Source organism: Phalaenopsis equestris, unplaced genomic scaffold (assembly GCF_001263595.1).
Source record: "Phalaenopsis equestris unplaced genomic scaffold, ASM126359v1 Scaffold000296, whole genome shotgun sequence".
Lineage (NCBI taxonomy): Eukaryota > Viridiplantae > Streptophyta > Magnoliopsida > Asparagales > Orchidaceae > Phalaenopsis > Phalaenopsis equestris.
In genome coordinates this window covers 47,160-72,369 of record NW_018164738.1, presented here as the reverse complement: position 1 = coordinate 72,369, position 25,210 = coordinate 47,160, and the positions used below count along the sequence as shown (strand labels likewise).

Sequence of the window (25,210 nt, the reverse complement as noted above, 5' to 3'; positions counted from 1 at the left end):
TTATCTGGCATATAAAACGCAAACATAAAATGGTAAACCAATAACTGAGAAAGAATCAAACAAAGAACATCAACTCATGATATAAAACCAAACTTCAAAACATAATAAACTAGGAAAATGAAAGCCTGAACTTAGAAGAGACTGTGATTTACACCATGGTCAACGGATTAAGAATCAAAACAAATCACGAGTTAATTATAAAATCCGAAAAATAATTAAAATTCACCAACTAGAAATTTTCACAACCACCACAGAAGTAGATCTAACCTATGAACCCTAAGTTAGCCGACACAGAAGTAAAACTAAGAATCTTACACACCATAGAGTGGCCTAGTTTTGAAGCCAAGGATAGTTTACTAGGCACCCAATAATAGTATTAAAGACTAGGATCTACAAAACAAACGACTGCATCCCCTCAAATTGTGTGGGTACTTTAGGATGAAGTAACTCATGGTTACTCTTGATTCCCAAAAAAATTTAAAAAAAAATTGACAATTATCCTGCCCACTTTACATAATATCTGTTAATTTGTGCCTCAAAGTTTTTTTAAAATTGTTTTATACATATGTATGGTTACAAATAAATAGAATAAAATAGTATTTGGTATTTATTTATTTTATATGATAAGAAGTATCCATTGGATCTCCTATAAAAAATTTTATTAAATTCATTTCACATAAAAAATATAATTATTTTAATATCTAAAAAATGAAATAAACCTTTTCTTACATAGGTATAATGGTATATTGGTAAAAATTAAAGTTTAGTAGTTAGATTTGTAAAGACATATGAGTTATATACGTAAATAATCCATACAAATAAAAGAAATTCTTTTTTTTATTTTAATATTTAATAAAAATAATAATTATTATAACTTGTAAATATTTCTCAATTAGTTTGTTTTGTATCACCACCATAATGATAATAATAGTTATAATAATAAAAAGGTTTTCTTTATCTCAATGGTTTAATTATGGCACGCATAAATGCATTTAATTTGATGATTCAAAATAATTATTTAATTGCTTGATTTGTAAATATCAATATTTTAGATGTTCTGTATGTAATGATCCCTTTCGATAATTCCTGTGATGACCCACCTATAATTTTATGATGACACATTATGGGAGAGTGAGGAGAAATTTTTTTCATATGGAGTGTGGACACAGCTCTACGTGCGGGCTCCAGTAATATGCCGCCACGTGTGCTATACTTTGTCCATCTCCTAAACACCGTGGTCAACTACTTCAATAATCTCTGCAGTTTCACTTCAATAACTCCCGCAGAACAACTCCAATAAGTTCAGCACGATGAACCTCTCTAATGACCTCAACGGTTTCACTTCAGTATCTCTCACACGGCGTTTATGAGGTGTACCCGATGTAGCACACATGACGGCATATTACCAGAGTCCGAACATAAAGCTGCATCCACGCTCCGCATGGAAAGATTTTTTGTGAGAGAGACACTTCATCTTTAAGATCTACATTACATCGAAATTTTCCTATGTTTAAAAAAATTTTGTCCTTTGGTCAATTGAATAGCTCAGAAAACCTTTAAACTTATAGATCTGTATTTCTAATTAATAAATACAAGTTGTATCGTAGTATCGTACCTATCATATTAATATTGGGCATTATTTGAGTTGGAACATGAGATCTTGATTGATGCTTCAAGATGTGTGCTTTATTTTTGATATTTGATCGAAGAGCTCTTACATATCTTGAAGGGATATGACGGCCGACATTTAAAAGCACCAACACTCCATCCTACCCATATGGCACCAAGATTATACATGAATGAATATTGATTTCATTACAATATGCAGAAATCCAAATATGCTCCCACTTAAAAAGTGAGCTCCATCTTCATAAATTAAAAATCTTCGACCAAATATGCAAATAATATCATTAATGAGTTTCAATTAAGAACTTATAAGAGAATGCATCATTAAGCGTTTATTCATATAATTCATTCATGCAATCCAAGCTCAAAAGCCATTATGCAGCACTCTCACCCATGCCAATTATGTAGCGCAGGACATGCATCATGTCAAGTATTCTTGTCAGCCTTGGAAGATAGAAAATATGGAGCGTTTTTTCTGTCCGGACTCCTGACATAGCTCTAAGTGCGACATAGGTTATTCTTAAGTTATTTTCAGGTTATTTCTGGGTTATTTTCAATAATAACAAAATAATCCAGACATAACCCGCGGTCTTTATTTTTGGGGTATTTCTGAGTTATTTCGGTATTATTAAAAATAACCTGAAAATAACTTAGAAATAACTTGGTCCGCACGTCAGGAGTCCGCACAGAAAATTTTTTTGAAAATACGAGGGATTTACATATATACCACATATATAATTCTTACATATTTTACATATCTAACATCTAAATTTTAATGTTTATTTATATAACATTCAAATATTTAACATCACATCAAATATATAATTAATAGTAACTTTTGTAAAGTGAAATAGATCTTTCATACAGATGTTTTGATCTGATTATGACAAATCCTCTCTTATGTGTATTGCATATAACTCCACCTAAAAAAAATGATTTTATTTTCACTTACTTTAAGCAATTGCTTGAACTAAATGAAAATATGACACTACGATCGAGATAAATAATTCATGTCCGCGTAGTGGTAGTGGGATTAAGGTTTTGTTGTTGTTGTTGTTAAGCAGTTATGGGATTAAGGTTTTGTTGTTGTTGTTGTTGTTGTTAAGCAGTTACTCCTAATTTATTTTCTTTTTTCCATTATGTTTGATTATGTAATTTATTTTTCTTTAATGTTTTTTTTTTTGGGGAAGATTTACATGCATACCACGCCATTCTCGTGTATTTTACATGTACGCGTTCTTATCTATACATGAAAAAAATGTATTCACTTTTTAAAAGTAAAATAACAGTATTTTTGATGTGATATGAAATATTTAGGTGGTATAAATGTAAATACGTGTTAGAATTGTAAGTATATAAGAATTGGGTGGCATGAATGTAAATGCCTCCTCTATTTCCTGTTTATAAAAAGAAACCAACTTGTTTTTGAAAAAAAAAAACTATGAACAACTTAAAATTATTTAATTGTTTTAAAAAATAACTACAAACATGTTTTAATGCAACTCAAAAAAGAAAAAAAATAAAATAAAATTTCATTTTTAATAGAAGAAAAAGTAAAAGTGATTCCAAACAGCAAGTAGATATGTGATTTAAACTTCTGATAAATTCGTTGAAGAGCAACAGACCTTATTGACGTCAAATGAGACACCCAGCTTCTGAAAGCAGGAAATAACAGCTTTAGCTGTACCAGATGCGTCTCGTTTGCCTGCTTGATGAGCTTCCATCAACACCTGTTAATGTGTCAAATCCAGCAGTTCTTTTATTTCAGTTATATATGCAACTGGTTCTGAAAATTAGCAATATTTGTGGGCATGAGAAATTATTTAAGACATGATGAAAGAGCAGCTCCAGCATGCATGAAAGGTTGCATATTTTGATGAAAATAATTTCATCATATAATAAACGGGAGGGGTCAAATTTTGGTCAAGCGGATTCGGTTCGGATCAACTACGGACTAAACACAAACTGACCGGTTAAGCCGTATTGACAAACCTAGTTACACCCTAAGATACATGGGCATATAATTACATACTCGGAGGTGCTGGTTGTAAAATTTTTCCCTTAATAATTTCTATGTAGTTATTTTTATCAAAACCATAATGATATCCAACAGACCAATAATAAAGATCATATGCTCAAAAGAGGAGTTTAGAGTAGTTTCAAGAGTATGAGATCATTTTAAAAGGAGCTGTGGTAAAGTTGAGGGAGCATGTTTCGACAAAATGGTAAAATCAATTTGATAGTTAGTATTTAGCATACTGAATCTTGTCACGAACCGGCTCGGGGACTAAGAAATTTCAAGACGAGAACAGACAGTCATACTATAAAATTTAAATTGTGTACGCTCTTTTTCTGTCACTAGCAGTATATAATGCAAATAAATTTGATAGAATCACTAAAAAAAATAATTTAATTTAACAAATTATAAGCTTACTTTTCTGTTTGCTGACCACCACTTCTATACATATTCTCTTCTCTATTACTCATCTTCTATTTAAAGGCTTAAATTTTAAAAAATATAATGAGTGTATTTAAAAGCTCTATTGAATAATTACACTTCTAAACTATAGCAATTCAAGAAAAAAAAAAAGTCAATGCATATGCTTGTATTTCCTATTGCATTATAGAAAATCATATAATAATCAAAATCATGTATACATGACATTTGCTCATGAAAAAATAATATAAGATTTTTTATATGCATTAACATTTACTTTAGTTTTCAATAAGTAATTTTTTAATTTTTAAGATACATCTCTTTCTTAACTTATATATCCGTATCAGAAGCACTGTCGAAATATAAACTATCACACCCCTGACTGATACATATCCCTTCGACACAACAGAGCACAAAACAAGTCTACTGTACCTAAGGCGGAAATGTATCTACTCATGACTTACATACTCTCATTGGCATAGCGATTCATGATCCAAATTATACGATTGTTTGAGGTGGTAGAAAAAAAAAACATTTACGTGCGCAGATACATGAAAATCCCCAGCCAATACCATAATGATGTGAACTCCTCTTAGCATACAAGCAATCATGTATATAATAATATCATTTCATTCTTCAAAGCAGGCATTATTTTCTTATAAGTTAATTTGCATTTATCTGCCAATGAATAAATTAGCTCTATTAGAGTGTAAAGGTTATATAATAATTTAACATTCTCTTAGAAAAATTATATAGTTTCAAGGTTAGATAATAATTTAATACCTTCTCAGAAAAATTATAGTGCAACTATTTAACAAATGTTAACATATGTATCTTATATCTAACAATAAGAAGAAATCGTTGTAGTTCAACTCTCATTGGTATAGAACATATTTGTAATAAGGAGTAAAATTAAAAACAAAAAATATTAATATGATTTTAGAAATATAATTACTCACATAACCTTTTTGGTCCATTCTTGTACCACTAAATCATTGATGTATTCCTCTATCCAACATCTATAAAGGCAAAACATAACATTTGATCAACTTCATTATTTCTCTTGAAATGCAATTACTCTACTCAAAATCCTAAAGTCTTTCTAATTACTTTAGGTATTTACATATTTCTAAACCAAAAGACCATAGATAGAATTTACCTCACTTAATTCCCTAGTATTGTATAATCCTCAATTGTAAATTCTTAGTCTTTATTTGAAGAAATCTAACACTAGTCTTAATGAACTTTAAAATTAAATTATTTAGCTCTAACATAAAATTAAAATTCTAGCTTTCACATTCCTCCTCCATTCTCCTGCTTGAAATGAGCAATTTTTCAATTTTTGTATCATACAATCAAATAAATCTCAAATCTTGATTCCTGCAAATAGTAACCATGATCTAATAATAATTTGATAATAGACATTAGAGTTAAATTAATAAATTTAAATTAGATTTAATCTACCTTAAATTTTTTTGCTCCACTGTCGTCTGTCTCCTCGTTCCTAAGCAAATTTAAATCCTTATCTGCTTTATGATTTTAATTAAGAAAATCCCATTTTAATGATTAATATAATCAAATTAAAAAAAATAATCATCTTTTATAATTAATAACCTAGCCCTACTAACCTTAAGTTCCATAACTTTAAGGAACTTTCATTTTCTCAAATTTGATATTAGATAATTTTATTTTTTCTATTTGTTCTTCTATATTTCTAATATTTAATTTTAGATTTTTTATTTCTAGATTAACCTTTTTATGTTATCATCTACTGTTAAATAGTTTTTCTCACTCTTCTGTCATTCAGATATTATAAAGTATTATTGAGTTCATCATGCTTCCTCTGAGAACTTATCCTCATATTATCTCTTAGGGTTTGACCTCAACATCTCCGGATCATATTATATTTTTCTTCGTGTCTAGAGAAAATAAGAGCTCAACAAATGATCAATCTCAACTCATTAACAGACCATAACACTATATAATTACTTCTGAGATGCTAAAGACAACTTTCATTCGTTTCCTACACTAAACGTAGCTTAAGAAATAGAAACAAAATCACATAATATTATTATAAGCAAACGATAAGAATAAAACATAACAACCTTACATACTTTATAGCATACTTACAGACATTCGAGTAAGAAAACTTTATTTAGCCTCTATGGCTAGCATACATACTTTGTTTACAAGGGAGGAAAAACGAAAAAAAAGGAAGAAGAGAAAATATTAATGTTCGCTCTGCCTCCAACTTCAGAGAATAGAGCATTATATAGCCCATGAAAGGCTCTATAGTCGTCATGGCTGACGATATCTTCAATAATTCGCTTCTGCATGCATGGCCGATAATTCAGCTGGTGGAGAATAAAGTTGTCGATAATTGAGTCGATAGAGAGTTATTGTGGTACGGTTAGATTCCTTCTTGATAATTGTTTTGCTTTATAGGCTAGGTGAAGAAAGAGTGCTTATACAGAAGATTTTGTTCTGATAATTATTTCACTTTACCGTTGCTTTCTTTACATCTCACTATTTCTGGCTTCAAGCTTGTCTCGTACTTCTTGTAGAGTATCCGGCTTCTGACAATACATACATTTATGTATTTTTTTTCTAATTTATGGCAAAATAATTCTTTCACTTCTTTGTTGGCTGCCACAACACTTTTGTTGAGAATGGGGACTCATTTTTTATACATAACTTCATATATATTGTGCATCGGCTGCTTGCAATAACTATATATAAACAGTGCTCCGAACAATGAACCCAAATATTGGTTGAATCTAATTTCTTAGATTCATTCCATATTTGGTATAAATCATCTATTTAAATCTTTGAGATAATATTTTAGTTGGTTTGTATTTGGGAGTATATGGTTCGCTGCTTATTCCGAGCTGTATAAATGAGCTAATTCCTTCACGTATTTCGGGATAAATTTGATAAATTTCATATAAATGTCAAGATAACTTTGATAAATTTCATATATATGTCCATGTGTTTGACGACAATGTGAAATGTTTCCACAACATCAATAACTGGTTTAGGTAATTCATTTAGAAGATTTTTATCTTCTAAATAAATTATGCGTACTAAACTGCATTTATATAATTCAGAGATAAGTTTATAATCTGTATTTTCATATACATAGATGACTTCGAATTTTTCAGCTGTGTGAAAATAAATATGAGAATTAATTATTTTCTCATATAGAGATAATTATTGTCATTCATCGGTTATTTCTATAATACTCATTGCAGGGTTAATTGATGTATTTTGTAATACCTTGCATATGAAGGTATTATATTTAAAGAATCGAGTACTTCTTCTGTAATTTTAAAATCAGTAAAATCTCGTAATTCAGTAATTGAAGAAGTGGATACTTCATTTGTAATTTTGAGATTCGCAAAATCTCGTATTTTTTTGTAATTCAATAATTGAGGATAATTCTTCTTCATGGATTTCTTCATTCAAATAATTTTTTATTTTCAGTAATTCTCTTAGAATATTATTGTCTTAGGCAATTTCACATTCTAATTTTCATATTTGTAATTCAAGTAATTCTAATTAATTACTCAAGTCCGGAAGGGATTTTTCATCAACATTGTTGGCTATATCATATATCTCCATATTTTCAGTGCTTGTATTCATTTCTTGCATAATTCATGAGTTGAAGTGTCAGCACGAACACTTTTATTTCTCACAATATATTCTATATCAAAGTTATATGCAAAAAATCAATTTTGTCATCTTATTAATCTTTTATTAGTTAAATAATCCACAATTTTTCTTTTAATAAATGAAATAGTTGTTTTATTATCTAATCTAATTAAAAATATTTTATTTAAAAATATTTAAATATTTTAATTATTTTTTTAATTACTAATAACTTTTTTTCATTAATATGATAATTTTGTTATGTCGTATTTTTAATTATTTTTTTAACTACTAATATTTTTTTTTTTCATTAATATGATAATTATGTTATGTCGCATACGTACCTGAGTTGTACCTGCACAAGAGTTCAATAGTATTACGTCAAGCTTTTAAAATTGCTCCACAGGCTAGTTTCGAGCTGTCAGTTTCTATAATTAAATAATCACCAGGTATAGGTAAATATAATTTTGGTAGGTTTTTACATAGATCTTTAATATATCGTAAATTTTTTTGATCATTTTGATCCCAAGACCAGGTTTTATTTTTGTGTAACTTTTTTGTAGTAGTGCTCACAAATCTGCAAGATTTCTGATAAATGTTTCAGTGTAATTAATACATCCTAAAACCTTCGTAAACCTTTTTTATTAGTAATATGTTTAAAATAATCATTTTTTTTGTTAAAATATGATCTTATAATTTGATTGCATTTATCTATAATAAGTCCTAAAAATTCAATAGTATTGGTCACAAAAAATAGCTTTCTTTACTCAGAACAATTCCATTTTTTGTTAAAATAAAGCTAAATGTTTTAAATGTTGCGCAATAGTTTAACTAAATATTAAAACATCATCCACATAGATAAGACAAAAGTGAGATAATTCAGCAAAGATAGTATCCATATATCTTTGAAATATTTGTGGAGCGTTTTTTAATCCAAAAAACATAACGTTCATTGATAGTGATCCCGAGGAGTACTAAAGACTATGAATTCTCTATTATTTGGGTGCATCATAATTTGTCAGAAGCCAGAATTACAATCTAGTTTAGAGAACCATTTAGCACTCTTAATATGATTTATTAATACATTTTTATTTGGCAGGAAATAACCGTCAAATTTCGTGTTATCAATAAGTTTTTTATAATTCCTCTAATCTACTCGGCATGGTTTGTTATTAGAAAAGCAGGACTACAATCTGGACTAGTCCTTACTTCAATTAATTTGAGATTTAATAGTTCTTGAATTTGAATCTTAAATTTTTTTTTTACCTTCAGAGGTGTATTTCATAGAGCGCACTCTAATAATAAGAGAAAGATTAATTGATTCAATAGTTGCAAAGGGCTTGTCTTGAAACCAGAATTGTAAAGGATTTTTTGAAAATGTGGGGTTAAATAGAGGATGCAAAAGCATGAATTTTTGTAAGTTTAGAAAATTTAGGGGAAAACGTCGTATATGCAAGTGAGTGAAGAGTGAATATATGAGAAAAAATAGTTTTGATTAGTTGATCCAAAGTACAATCATCACGCTGGCTGCAAAAAATAGGTGCAGTGCAATGAAATTTAGGCGGGCGGATTAAAGGACAAATGAGTGAGAGATGAGGGGGTAACCGAGGTGATTTCATTCGGAGACTGAGTAAATGACAGATAAGTTTTGAAGAAATTATTTTCGAGAATTAAATCATGGCCATCGTCGGATAGATACCATAATTTAGGTATTTTAATAAGAGCGTATTGAATAATAACCAATTGATCGTTCTAATATTCATTTATAGTGCGGAGACCATTAAAGGTTTCAAGTAGTAGAGGTTCGTTATGTATAAGGATATGATCTGGAAGCATATATTTTTATCGATAGTGATATCACTACCAGTATCATATAAAACATGTATAGAAATAAGTTCATAAGTAGGAATACATAATTCTACCATGATATTGGTATGAAAGTCGGGCATTTCATTGTAGAGTATGGTGATCTATATGAACAATATCATGTGTAGCTAAATTTATATAGCTAATTTTTGCTCTGCCTGAATAGAGTATTATATAGGTCGTGAAAGGCTCCGTAGTCGTCATGGCTGACGATATCTTCAATAATTCTCTTCTGCATATGTGGCCAATAATTCAGCTGGTGGAGAATAAAGTTGGAGATAATTGAGTCGATGGAGAGTTATTGTGACGCGGTTGGATTATTTCTTGATAATTGTTTTATTTTACAGGTTGGGGAAGAATAAATGCTTGTACGAAAGATTCATTTCTGATAATTATTTTGCTTTACAGTTGTTTTCTTTACATCTCACTATTTCTATATTCAAATTTATCTCGTACTCCTTATAGAGTATCCGGCTTCTGGCAATACATGCATTTATGTATTTTTTTTCTTTTTCTAATTTCTGACAAAATAATTTCTTCACTTATTTGTTAGTTGCCACAACATTTTCACTGAGAATGGAAACCCATTTTTTTGGACATAACTTCACGTATCTTGTGTGTCGACTGCTTTATGAATAAGTGCTCCGAACAATGATAAACTCAAATATTGGTTGGATCTAGCTTATTAGTTTCATTTTATATTTAGTATAAATCATTTGTTTTGGATCTTTGGGATGATATTTCAGTCGGTTTGTATTTGAGAGTATATGGTTCGCTGCTAATTTCAAGTTGTATAAATGAGATAATTTCTTCCCGTATTTCGGGAGTTTGATATAATTTCATATATATTCCTGTGCATGACGACCATGTGGAATGTTTCCGCAACATAAATAACTAATTTTGGTACTTAATTTAGAAGATTTACATCTTCTAAAAAAATCATGCATACTAAGCCACATTTATATAATTCAAAGATAAGTTTAGAATATGTATTTTCATATATATAGATGACTTGGAATTTTCCAACCGTATGAAAATAAATCTAAGAATTAATTCTTTCCTCAAATAGAGATAATTGTTGTCATTTATCGGTTATTTCTATAATACTATTTGCAGAGTTAATTGATGTATTTTTGTAATACATTTGCTTATTAAGGTTATTTATTTGAAGTGGGTATTTTTTTTTATAATTTTGAAATCTATAAAATCTCGTAATTCAATAATTGAAGAAGTGGATGTTTTTTTTTGTAATTTTGAGATTTGCAAAATCTCGTATTTTTTGTAATTAGTAATTGAGGTTAATTTTTTTTCATGAATTTCTCATTTCAAACAGTTCTTCACTTTCAATAATTCTCTTAGAATGTTATTGTCATAGGCAATTTCACATTCTAAATTTTATATTTGTAATTTAAGTATTTCTACATAATTGTTCAAGTCAGGAAGGGACTCTTCGGCGGCATCGCCGGATATCTCTATATATTTAGTGTTTGTATTCATTTCTTGCATAATTCACGAGTTAAAGTGTCAGCAAGAGCATTTTTTTTTCCCTTAATATGTTTAATGTCAAAAGTATATGCAGAAAACTAACTTTACCATCTTATTAATCTTTTATTAGGAAAAAAATCCATAATTTTTTCTTTAATAAATGAAATAATTGTTTTATTATATGTTCTAATAAAAAATGTTTCATTAAAAAGATTTCAAAATTTTAATTGATTTTTTAATTGTTAATAACTCTTTCATTAATATGATAATTTTGTTATGTCGTTGTATACGTACCTGAGTTGTATCTACACAAGAGTTCGATAGCATTACGTCGAGCTTTTAAAATTGCTCCACATGCTAGTTCGGAGTTGTCATTTTCTATAATTAAATAATCACTAGATATATGTAAATATAATTTTGGTAGATTTTTATATATTCAACATGAAAAATACCCTCAGTTACTGTCTTACAAAAAATATGATATTTTGCAAATATGAAAATTACAAAAAAAGTATCCACTTTTTCAATTACTGAATTATAAGATTTTACAAATCTCAAAATTACAAAAAAAGTGCACACTTCTTCAAATAAAGTACCTTCATATGCAAATGTATTGTAAAATTCATCAATTAACTCTGCAAATAGTATTATAGAAATAGCCGATGAATGACAACAAAAATTAAATGAAAATTCATTTATGAAAGAGTGACAAGAAACACCGTCCCAAAACTCCATATTTCATAGTTAAAACTCCATTTTTTTGTTTTTCTAATAGACAAATGCTAAATAATTAAAAACCTTGAAGTGAAAAAGTAATTATAAATATTAGAAAAGATAAATGGCTGGATTTGCATCATACTTTAAGGGGAAAAAATTTACAAACAATATCAGAAGCTGACAATGAAAACTAATAAAGTGGGATGATAGTATATAACTTGCAGTTAAATCTATGCCTCATTTTGTTTCTTGTTGATGAAAACCGTGTGCTAGTTCCTCTACAAGATATGTAGATCTAAAAAATTCAGCATAAAATATATATATAGTTAAAAGGTGACAGTCAGTTCCGAATTCCAAATGCTAAAATCATGACAATTAGTGGCATGTAGGTTCCTTGGATGAGAACAGGTAGATATTCATGCCAAAGAACCCTTACAGAGACAGTGACAGGGATAAGCTTAGGTGATCTCAAGAAATAACAAGCAGCAGATCATATGAACCTTTACACAATTACAAGTTCAATAAGGTATCCTCAAGAATTTCAGTTCCCATGTATTTGAATGAATCAAACATAGATGAGAAAACTTTTAATAAATAAAAATCCTTCCAAAGTATATGTGATTCCTCAAATATAATTACTTCAATGAAGTGGATCAAAAATAATATCAAATTATGGTAGCCATGTTGAGAGAATTCTATGATATAGTGCATAACAAGTGGCTCCAAAAGGAGAGGCGATGTCATCAAACAGTTTTCATGACATTGAAAAGATCTAAAAGAAATGCAATCTAGAAAAGATTAACTAAAAGAATGATGAAAAAAATGCATAAATCCAGTTTCTCCTATGATTGGTAAAGAGAAAACTTTAAAACTATATAGTAAATTAGTAGTACCTGGAATGAATAGCCTGAATATGCTCCAGGAAACTGCTCAGCCATAATTTCCATGGCTGCAAAAAATGCAACAACCTACTCAAAAGAAGAAAAATGCTGTCAAAATCTCGTGGACACAAAGAAACGTGGAAAACAGAAAATTATTCTGTTGACTTTTAGAATTTTAAACCGACCAGATCCTCCATCTGTGCAGAAATTACTGTATAAACATTTGCAACAATTCCGTGTCTCCTCCTGTTGTGCCCATAACAAATGGCACGCCTAGTTTACAATAAAGTTTAGCATTTCCTGCAGCAATAAATAGATGTACTCAGACTGAATCACACCTAAGCAATGATGGATTATTTCTGCATTGCTCGAGAACATAAACACAACTGTGGAAACAATGTGCACCTATTGTGAACCAACCAATAAATAGAATTCCAACTAATTATTAAAGATTATTGATTCAATTGCCACTTATTCTATTTGACAGCAAATTTTACCTTAGTATTAGAGGTTCTCTTGATAAATGTATTAGTATTGTGTTTTGATTTTTCAAAACTACAACTCCAAACTTCTTAGAAGGGTGAAGATATTGCTCCAGTTGAATGTCTATTTGGAATGAATCCTCGAGATTGAAAGTACTTTGAGTCAACTTTATTGATAAATGTCTATCTACAACTTGAAACAAACTCTAGCATTGGTGATCCTAAGTAGGGCTATCAATTTGGCTCGTTGTTCGCAAACAGCTCGTGTTCGGCCAATTAAGTAGCTCGTTTTCGGCTCGTTCCTTCAACCTAACGAGATATAAATATACATAATACATATTCATAAAATTAAATATTATAAATTATAATTAATTAAAAGTTTTTAAAAAATAAATTATCATATTTTAAAAAATTTATTCTATAAATTATAATATATAAAAAAATATTAAAAATATGATATTACTATTACATATATAAATATTATATATTTATAGAATATAAGTTACATATTTAATATATATATATATATAACAATAAACTATATCACACAAAAAACCCTAACAGCGGCGGACTCCCATTCCCGTGACCCCGTCTCGAAAGTTCTGGGGTTCGGTTGCCTTTCCCCTGCTTCTCCTCTCAAAATCGCGAAAGGCTTTCTAGTGCGAGAGCTTAGAGTTCGTCGTTCATGTTCTTCTGCTAATATCTACTTCTATTTCTCCACGGATAATCAGCGTTGGCTCGATTGCTCGGTTTTCTTGCTTGGTTGCTCAATATTCTTGATTGGTTGCTTGTTTACTTACAGAGGTGTTATATTTGAGTATCTTTTCTCGATTGTTTCATATTTATCTTTGGATTCACCTCTTAGCTTAAATTTTCTTAAATCTCTTTTAGATTTACTTAGAGTTTTTGAGTGAAACCTAGTCTTTTAGGGTTTTGGCAGTGAAATCTCGCATGTTGCATTTATATCTGGTTTTTTATGGATGAGATCTGATATAAGGGTTGTTGAAAACTTAAAAAAATCTGATCTCTATTTTTCCTTCTCGGCAGTGTTGGCTCGATTGATTGGTATTCTTGCTTGGTTGCTCAATATTCATGGACGGCTGCTTGTTTGGATACCTGGGTATTATCTTTGAGTATCTTTTCTGTAATATTTCATATTTATCTTCATGTATGCCTCTTGTCCAGTTGTCCTAATGTTTCTTAAATTTCTTTTATTTGGAAGATTTACATACATACCCCTCACGGTTGGCTAGATTGATCGGTATTCTTGCTTGGTTGCTCGATATTCTTGCACGGTTGCTTGTTTGGATACTTAGGTGTGTTTTTTTAGTATCTTTTCTGAAATATTTCATATTTATATTCAGGTATGTCTCTTGAACTAATAATATTTCACCTTTTCTGTAATATTCTTGCACTAATCTCTACTTTTCCTTCTTGGATAGGCATTGTTGGCTGGATTGATCGGTATTCTTGCTTGGTTGCTCGATATTCTTGCACGGTTGCTTGTTTGGATACCTAGGTGTTATCTTTGAGTATATTTTCTGTAATATTTCATATTTATCTTTGGGTATGTCTCTTGAACCAAATATAAATCTCTCTCCTAACTCATCCTTTTTTTCATGCTAATAGTCCTTCAAGCAGAATTCATGGAGTATCTTTATGCTTTTAGAGTATGGTAGATCCTATAGCTTTTGGTGCATGTTGGACAAAAAAAAAATTTTGTATGTCTTTTGAATTCAATAACATCTGTTTTCCAAGTGTTATGCAAGTTGAATACTTGAGTTTATAAGCAATAAAATGAATGCTAAATTTTTGCTTAACAATTTTATGAATACTTGAGTTCAAGTTATGTAGATCAGTCTTGCTGGTGAGGAAATATGAGCATCAATTTTTCTAATGATCATGTTATTATGCATCTTTTGTAGTACCCTACACTATTTTACATCGAGTCAGATTTGAATGATTTTATTTGGTATGTGTCTTTTGCATGTTTTATTTGGTATGGTAAATTGGTAATGTTGCGAAGTCAATATATGGTTATGGTTGCATCTATGTATGCATGTATGAAGTAATGTTAATTCCGTAGTTTTGATTTCAGTTAGTGTGCAAGTGCAAATATGTTCGAATTAAATCTTTCACAATCAAATTTATCCAACAAACAGTTGCTACCAGAATCTGCATTTAGTACTGGTGGAAGAGTTCTAAATGATTATAGAAGTTCACTCTCGACAAAGACAGTGAGTACATTAATATGCTTGTCTAGTTGGATTAGATCTTTCACAAGTTGTTTGAAAACACCTATGGTAATTCTCTCAATAATTAGTTTTTATAGTATATGTCTTTTTCATCTTAAAACTGATATTGATATATTTTCCTACCAGCAAGAATTAATGGAAGAGGAACAACTTGAAGTGGTTTTACCCGAGTAAATTGAGGGGATGGAAAAAAATATGTGGTCTTGAATCATCTGTCTCATTGTTTGCTCCCTCATATTGTTACATTTTATGTCACTTGATTTGGTTTGAATGTATCAAATTGTCACATTTTGTGCTCCATATTATGCTTGTGTTTTGTGATGAGACAATAATTTCTTACTTTGATGATTATTCTTACCAACATATTATGCTTGTGTTTTGTCACTTAATTTGGTCTGAATTTTACTCTTAATGAAATGAAATGATGGCTTTGATGATTATTCTTACTCTTAATTTTGGAAGGCAACACAAGTTTGCAACTATTTTAAGCTAAGAATATGAAAACTTGCAACCATTTTAAATATTTTGGCCCTTGGGTATTTGCACATCTAACACTATCATCTTTAATCTATTTGTGGATGTATCATTTACTATTTTTAAGGGAGTTTGGTGCCCCATTTAAATGTTGGTTTACCCATCTTTTTTAGGCTTTTAAATTGTTGTATGGAGGTTTTTAAATTGTTGTATGGAGGCTCTTGAAATGTCTGTTTGAATGCAGTATGCAGACTTGCTACAGTTGATTCATGTAATGATTTGTTTTGTTGGATCAATGGTTCAGCTGGGCTTGTTTATGAGCATATCCTTGGGGAGGGTAAGAATTTTGATGCTACAATGCTACCTTTTTACAGTGATGCAGGTGGCAGGAACCAATAATGTTGTAAATCATAGACGAAAAATAATGTTGGCAATGTCATATTATTAGGTGCTACTATGAATTCTGCTGCTTGTTTATGAGCATGTCTTTGGGGATGCCTCTGTATTTGGAACTCTTGCATAGGAAGTGGAAAGATATCGCGGTGATGCAGGTTACGTATATTACCATTTTTTGCTTTCAATATCACAGGTTTTTGCTGTAACTTTGTGAAGGGCATACTGTTAGCTAAAAAAAGTATCAATTCTATATTAAAAGGGCAGCTAATAATTGGTTATAAGGAAGGTAAAATACAATACATCAATTATTTCTGAAGTTGGAGTTTAGTGTTGCATTTGTGGGTTTTGCTATAACTTTGTGTTTGATCTTCCCTAAAGTGGGTTGTAAGTGAAGCGCATACATGTTAGCCAAAAAAAGTAGAAGAAGAAAAAAGGATTTGGTCAAGTTGGGATTACAAGTACTTGGAGTTTATCTACTCATATTAGAATTGGTCAAGTTGGGATTACATGTACTTGGAGTTTATCTACTCATATTAGAAACTTTGGGGCTTCAAATTTTCTCTGTTTGCAATTTATTTATAACTTGCCTGCTGGAGCTTGATTGAGAAATTAGCATAAATAGATAAACATGTTGGAGATGCTGCAGGAAAGGTAGCATTTCGAACGAACGGGGGAGTATTTAGTTCTTGGCTTAAACGAACGGGGTAGTATTTAGTTCAAAGAACATTTTTTTTTTTTTAATTCTAGGATGTTGGAGATGTTGTTGCATTTATAACATGTATCAATGTTCTTTGAAAACCTGGAAGTTTGTTTCAGCGACATTCATTTAGTTTTATTTTGGTATTATTTCAATTCTTATGCTTCTCATTATTTGTCCGGACTATTTTCATGGTTGTTGTTTCTAAGCAGCCCAGTGTTATTTTTATGGATGAGGTATGTGTCATTTTTTCTTTTATATTTTTATTTTATATTTTTCTCTATTCCATGCTCACATTTCATGCTCATGATTGTATAGTTAAAACATAGATATTTATGGTGCTATGCATATTCTGGTTACTGTACTCTTTGTGAGCTTGGGAGTTCATGGATTAGATACAAGTTTGGTATTTTTCTTCACACTTTTTTCATATGTACTGATTGCTTCTATTATCAAGTTATCATGTTGCCTCAATTAGGTCGACCCTAAAATATGTAGAGGCTAAATTCAGGTTAGAAAAAAATATGAAAATTTCATGAAATATGAAGTGGCGCTGGAAATCATTTTTGTTAAGTTTAATTTTCATTTATGTTTGTTGGTAGGAAAATGAGATAGCTCTCCTCTTATGATTTCATTTGGCGTAATGCAATGATTAACAACAATAAATAAGTTGTATAAAAGTTCTACATCGAAGAAATTAAGATGGATACAATATACTTGAGCTCATATTGCTAGTCAGTTTGTAATTCTATTGTCATGAAAAAAAAGTGGTAAGCATCCACATACATGTGCTGGAAGTGTTTAATTAAATTGGCCTGTATTAAAACAGCTGCAAAATGTTTAGCGATAGCTTGTTATCCATCTAACAAGTGTTATTGATCTATTTATGTTTTTTTGGCTAACACTTTAGGGAAGATCAATCTGGTGCAGAGTTTCAGTTATGTCTGAGATCGATAGGATTGTGAGGCCAGCAGGCAAGGTGATAGTAAGGGATGAATCTGTTGTTGCCAGTGAAGTGGAAAACCTGTTGAAGTCCCTGCACTGAAAGATTTCAAAATCATATTATTTTTAGTTTTAGTAGTTTGAGTTGTATGTAAAGGATAAGAAGAATTAAATGTTTAATACAATTATTTTTATATTTTAATTTTTATTTTAAAATTTTATTTGTGGTTTTTGTACTCTTGATTAGTTTGTACATTTTAAAATTTTTAATAAATTGATTGCTATTTTGTAAGTTTTTGTTAATAAATTGATTGCTATTTTGTAAGTTTTTGTCAAATTATATGAATATTCTTGTATAAAATTTTGTAATCAATTTTATAAAATTTTTTTAGCTCATCATTTTTTAAAGTTAATAAATTTCTGAATTTTTTTATGAAATTTGTTCTTAGAAAATTTTTAGACAAAATTATTATTTTCTTTTAAAAAATAATATTTATTAAAATAATTTTATATTCTAAGGAACTAATTTCGAGCCGAACACGAAAACACTGTTCACGAGCTATTTCGAACACGAGCCGATTTCGGACACAAGCCAGATTCGAACGAGCCGAGTCTGAGCTCGTTTACAGCCCTAATCCTAAGATCTTCTACGATGTCACATTTATCATTAATTCATCAAAACAAATCAAATAATCATCAACTAACATCAAAACCTGTCTCCCAATGTACTCAATTACTCCAAAAGTTGATCATTAAATGTTAAAAGATACTTTCCCTTACAAGTGCCAACCTTAAACTCAAGACACAATACACTGACAAAACTCAATAACACAAGATCCAACATGAATCATGACCTAAAAAAACTCAAATACATCAAAAAGACTCAAAATACATGAAGGTGACATTAAACTCGCCATATAAAAATCAATCAGTACGTGAGAATCCCACAAGTACAACCAATATAACGGCAAATATGGCTACGGTTCTTAACAAGATGCTCTATATGAGATAGTCTCTTACTCTACTTCAAATTTTCTTTAACATCTATATATATATATATATATATATACATAAATGTAGAGAAGGTAAAAAAAAGGTTCACTCCCAAACACTTTAAGCCAAATTCAAAGCACCAAAAGAGTCCAAACACAATAAAAATTGCCCCACTAGAATCTTGGTGATGGTTTAACCAACTACATAGGATGCCCGACTAAAAGAAAAAACTCTACACTAGATGAATGATAAATTTGAACATATTTTAACTTGTAGGTCCTTTAATAGTAAATTAACAATGAAATAAGAGAAAGAAGTGACACCATTACGAAACCAAAGTGCTGATAAAATGTCAAAGTCAAAATAAGTGTTAAATGTTCCATCCTCAATAAATTGAGTTCAAGTATGGGGGTTTGCTCTTCAGAACCACATTTTCCAAAAATAAATGAATAAATAAATAAAAATGACAAATAAGATTCCAAAGTTGATAAAAATTCAAGTGATCGTGGTTGTGGCCATGATTTTGGATGTGATCATGATTATAAAAATGTTAATGGATATGGAAGTGGCCAAGAATATGGATATGAATGTTAATGGATATGGATATGAAACCAAAGCTCAACGATGGGCAATGAAGAAGGCAGCCAAACAATACATGTATAACAACTATCAAATCCATTGCTGTGTTTTTAAGAAATTCAAACATTATGCTTCTCGATAATAAAATAACAAAGATAACAAAATTAATGGAAAGAGCCAAAATTGTTGTAAATAAAGGAGATCCTTTTATATAACTAGCCTACAAAGGAGAAGAAGATGAAAAAAAAAAAAGTTAGAACTTGGATATCTGAGAATAAATTATACGTATGGTAACCTAAGAATGTTTGTGGAGTTGGAAGAGGGAGAGCTATCACTATATTGATGATTCCACGAAAGTTCATCTAAAGGAAAAGGTAAAATTCTTATACTCCTTGAAGAAGAAAGTCAACAATTAATTTTAAATATCAATTATGTTCCAAACAAGATAGGTCCATATCTTAAGCTTGGGAAAATTATTTGAAGAAGGCTATGACATTCACATAAAAGGAAAATGTCCTCTATAAGGAATAACTCAAAATGAGTTAATTGCTCGAGTATAGCCAAGAAAGAATAGAATGTTTACTCCCAATTTAAGAGATTATGTAAGAAATGCTTCAAGATTATGAATTTTGAGGCTTAGGCATCTTAACTTTGGATATCTCAATATCATGTTAAGTAGGAAATTAGTGTATGGGTTACCAAAAATAAATCATGCAAATCAACTCTGCGAAGAGTGTATCCTTTGATAATAGAAAAAAAAAAGAAAAACTTATCCTCATAAAGTAGGGTTTAAAGCAAAGATTGCACTCAAATTACTTTACATAAATGTTTGCAAATCAATTTCCCCAGCATCTTTAGTAGGTATCACTACTCTCACGCTTTTATTGATTTATATATAAAAAGAGTATTTTTGATAATATAAATAAGAAGCCTTTAATATGTCCACGAAGGTTTAAGCATTTGTAGAATACTAAAATGGCTACTCAATTATATTCAACTGATCATATCAGATTAAGGAGTTCACATCCAAAACATTGTAAGATTGCTATAACAAGTATAGCATCTGAAAGCAATTAACAACCTCAGTTTCCCCCAAGAAAAATAGCATGATGAAAATGAAAAATCACATTCTTCTTAACAAGCTGTGAAGCACAAAAGAAGAGCATGCAAAAGGAGTTCTGAACTAAAGAGGTACTTATGGCTAAATCAAGTGTCATGAATATGACACCAAAATAAGCACTCATAGAAACATAGTCAAATATCTCTTACCTTAGGGCCCGTTTGGGGCAACTTATTTGGTGCAGTGACATTTTGAAAACGCACCTGACCTGTTTGGGTAAACTGCATTTTGACAACTTATGCGTTTTAAAAATGTAGAAAACAACGTTTTCACACCGCGCCTATTTAGGTGCGGTGGGAGTTTATTGGCAACGGTCTGGCTCTTCCAAAAAAATAAAAATTTGTGATAACTACTGCACCTAGCTTATCAGCAGATTATTTTTAATCAGCTTATCAGCAGATTATTCAATAAGCTACAGCTGCCTCAAACAGACCCTTAAAGGCTTTGAAAGCATCACTTATGCCCATGTTTCAAAAAATATGAGATTCAAGCTAGATGAAATAAGTCAAAGAACATTTTAATCATATGCAAAAAAAATCTAACAAATTATTTGATCCCAATAACTCTAAAATCGATATAAATAAAAATGTGGAGTCTAATGAAGTGGAGCTTGGATTAGCACAAGAAAACAAAAGTTGTTAAAAATTAAGAGTCTATTTGAAACAGCTTTCTGTCTACTTTGTGTTTCAGATTGCCGATACAATTCTGTTTGGGGTATTGTTTTCTTGTTGTTTTCTAGAAATTTCTGTGATGCGAAGTTATTTTTTCAACGTTACCTATTAAAATGTGATGGTTGAAAGAAAGCTACTGTCTGATTTTCTGAAAAAAATATAATTATTTGAGACAGCTTTCTGCCTATTTTTCGTTTTAGATTGCCGACACAACTCTGTTTGGGGTACTGTTTTCTTGTTGCTTTCCATAAATTTCTGTGGTGGGAAGTTTTTTTTTTCAACCTTATATATTAAAGTGTGATGGTTGTAAGAAAGCTACAGTCTGATATTTTGAAAATATATATATATATTTATAATTCTCAACACAACTTTCTAAAAAGTTATTTTCTTCACTATAGCTTTATAACCACATTTTTAAAAAAGAGCAGTCACCCCAAATAGACCCTGAGAACATATACATATGAGGCTTCAAGGGCTTCAACAAACATCTTCACCAAAACTCTCCACACTATCTTTCTACAATAAACCAAAGTCATAGAATACAAACTTTAAGCAAGATTTATGAGAAAATCGATGATATACATCTTATTTGTTTTGTGTAAAATGGTTACACTTCAGACTTGAAGATACATACTCGATGAAAAGTGAATATGTGCGAAGAAAGAGAAGGTCAAGGCCCTTTATAAAAATCCAGTACAAGAACTAATATCTGTTCCTAAAGTACAAAAGGCCGTAAGGTATGAAAAGGGTACATAAAGCAAAGAAGAATGTACAAAGTTAGCTACAAAAATATAAAGCAAGATTGTGATCAAAAGATGCAAGCAAAATGTCAAACCAGTTATGATAAGGTAGTTTCCTTGTAATTTGAAAGGAAACTATTTGTACATTCAATTGTTTAAAAAAATCTATGTTCCAAATTGATTTAACATCTACTTCTTAATGGCTTCTTCCTTTTTTTTTTGAAAATGGCATGTATCTTGAGTAAAATTTAAATAATATAAAATTGATTCATGAATCAAAAGAACATAGGTTGAATAATGTATTACATGAACAAAAGCAAGCACCTACAACTTAGAAAGCAAAAATTGATGGTAACATCAAGCAATCTCTATGAAAGTAATCATTATATGAAGATACGTAATAATAGAGGAATCTTGTTTGCCTGTATACAGATTATATTATCTTATTAGAAATAATCCACTTATATTTGATGAATTCAACAAAACATGATACATAAGCTTGAGATGATGCACATGGGGTTGATTTTTTATTTCCTTGGGATAAAAGTGAAGCAAAACAAGCAATGCATTTTTATTATGATATATGTCCAAAATGACAAATTTAAATCCAAGATTTAGTAAATCCAATTCCTTCTGAATCTTTTATTAATTTTCCTTAAATCTCAGATCTATTAAATCCTATTGTTGGCTGGTTTAAACAAATTTGGATTTATCAGATTTACTAAGGCTATTAAAACCATTGCCATATAGCCCCTAAAAAAGGTAAGATTACAAATTATGAATTGATATCCTAGTCCCCTGTAAGAGTAGTGGAATATATCATAGGCACAAAAAGAAATCATGGGAACCAATGTCGGTCAATGGCCCATAAAGACAGTCGAGTAATGGCAAACTTTGACATTGCTCGACGGTCAACAACATTAGTTGAATGATGGCGGACATCAGTGGTCATCAATGTTGATCAACAATGAGCAAACAATAATGGCCACCCCACAACTTATGCTGTGAAAATTAGAAATGCAATAAACATTATCAGATTGACCCGCCATAGTTGTAAAAACGATACATACTTATATTTCACTAAAAATATAAAAGAAAAGAGGTTAAAACTGGTTATAGAGTCGAGTACTGTTACCTAAAACAATATGTTGCATTAAATAGGTGAATGGCTCTAGTATCCCGATTGATCAAATGTGAAACTCATGAAAGGCTGATTCATATCCCATAAGTAAATCAATGTCCGAGAAAACTGTTAGCGTCCTGAAAGCTCATTTTTGGCAATATTATAGTACTCTGACGCACTCATAAGAAGAAATAATCATCTTCCAACTCATTAATTCAGCACCTCAAGATATCATTATCCACTTCTATCCAGCTTGTAGCACACTCTTTTCTCATTCCCTTCTCCTCCATGGATTGCCTCACATTCTCTACAGACACCCAGTTCCCATCCTCAGCGAAAATATTAGATAGCAGAACATAAGAACCAGAAGGCTGAGACTCCAAGTCCAAAAGCCTCCGAGCAATTTGCTCTCCAAGCTCTAAATTTCCATGTATCTTACAAGCTCCTAGCAATACATTCCACGCCCTTGAACTAGATTTACAGGGCTCTTTAACCAACCACTCCATCGCTTCCTGGAATTTACCAGCCCTGCCCAAGAGGTCCACCAAACACACAAGAAGATTTTCTTCAGGTAAAATGCCACATTTCTCAACCATAGACTCAAAAAACTGCAAACCCTCAATCACCAGGCCTGAATGGCTGCAAGCGGTGAGAAGAACAACAAACGTATTAGCATCAGGCTTAATCTTATTTCTAATCATTTCCTCGAATAAGTTAATTGCTTCTTTTCCAAGACCATGATGACCTACAGCAGACATGATAGTGTTCCACATAACAACATCTCTGCTGTCCATATTTGAATGATAAAAAAGTCTTCTTCCTCCCTCCAAATCCCCACATTTGGAGTACATATCAATAAGAGAGCTAAGAACAATCACATTTGGATTAAAATGTGTCCTAAAAAGGCGAGCATGTATCTGCTTTCCATGTTTAGCTGAAGAAATTGCAGAAGCAGCACAAATACAGCTGCTGAAAATAAATTGATCTGGTTGAACACCATCAGCAACCATCAATCTGAACAAATTCAGAGCTTCGGATGCTAAGCCATTGCGTATATACCCTCCAATAAGCACTGTCCATGATACAAGATTCCTGTCAGGCATCTCATCAAACAACATTCGAGCAGAACGCATGTCCCCGCTCTTGGTGTAAGCGGACACCATTGAAGTCCAAGCAAGTACATCTCTGACAGGAATTTCATCAAACGCCCTCCTTGATTCCTCTATCATCCCATGCTTCGCATAAGCATCAACAATCAAGCTGGAAACCACTAGGTTTGATGAGCAACCAGAAACCAAAACCTGACCGTGGGCTTGAAAGGTGAGACCTTCATACCCAAAGCTAGAACAGGTAGTAAGTAGGGCAGAGAAAGAATGGGCGTTGAAGCCGAGGGTGGAGTTACGGAGGCGCTTGTAGAATGTCACAGCTTCCGCCGCCATGTTGCTTCGAGCAAGGGCAAGGATGATGGTGTTCCAGGACACGAGGTCCTTATGCGGCATTCCATCGAATAGGCTAAGAGCGGGAGCTAGCAAGCCGAGGCGGACGTATCCGGCCAGCATGGTGTTACACGAGAAAACGTTTGGCTGAGGCATTTTGCCGAAGAGATGTTGGGCGCGGTCGGAGCGGCCGAGGAGGAAGTGGAGATGAAGGATGTGGTTAGAGAGAAAGGTGTTGGAGGGGTAAACGGGCTTGAGGGCGGTGAAATGGAGGAAGTGGAGAACACGGCGGGCTAAAGAGAGGGAAGGATGAGGGTAAAGGCATTGCGTAAGAAGAAATGAGAGAGTGCGGATTGGAGGGCGGAGACCGCACCGGGCGAGGAAGGGGAGAACGGCGACTGCATCGGCGAGACGGCCGGCGGAGATGTGAAGTTTTAGAGATGCGAGGAGGCAAGGGGAGGGTTTGGCGCGTTGGATGCCACGATGGGGCATCGACTGGGGTGGCCCCGCAGCGGCACGGCCGTCATTCCTGCATCGAGGAAAGATTGCAGGGAGAGTTTTGATCGAAGGCTGGGAGAGGGATGGATGTGTTAAAGGAGCAAGTGCAGGACCAAAAGAGTTCAATTGAATTCGTGAAGTTTG

General features: G+C 31.5%; 1 protein-coding gene across 4 annotated transcripts; it reads right to left on the bottom strand.

Annotated features, from left to right (window-relative positions):
- Positions 1–3,191: 3,191 nt before the first annotated feature.
- LOC110025240 (pentatricopeptide repeat-containing protein At2g21090-like) lies at positions 3,192–25,210 on the bottom strand. 4 transcript variants are annotated; one of them, XM_020725585.1, is made up of 4 exons: positions 23,145–25,210; positions 12,846–12,960; positions 12,673–12,747; positions 3,192–3,356 (listed from the first exon to the last, which is right to left on the bottom strand). In XM_020725585.1, the coding sequence occupies exon 1, from the start codon at positions 25,058–25,060 to the stop codon at positions 23,348–23,350; it is 1,713 nt and encodes a 570-aa protein (XP_020581244.1). In that variant the 5' UTR covers positions 25,061–25,210; the 3' UTR covers positions 3,192–3,356; positions 12,673–12,747; positions 12,846–12,960; positions 23,145–23,347. The 4 variants fall into 4 exon arrangements, with proteins under 4 accessions (XP_020581244.1, XP_020581247.1, XP_020581245.1 ...); XM_020725588.1 differs by having other exon boundaries at positions 12,673–12,728; XM_020725586.1 differs by lacking the exon at positions 12,846–12,960.

Coding starts and splice junctions, on each gene's coding strand:
- LOC110025240 (XM_020725585.1), bottom strand. CDS start 25,060: ATGCCCCATCGTGGCATCCAACGCGCCAAACCCTCCCCTTGCCTCCTC.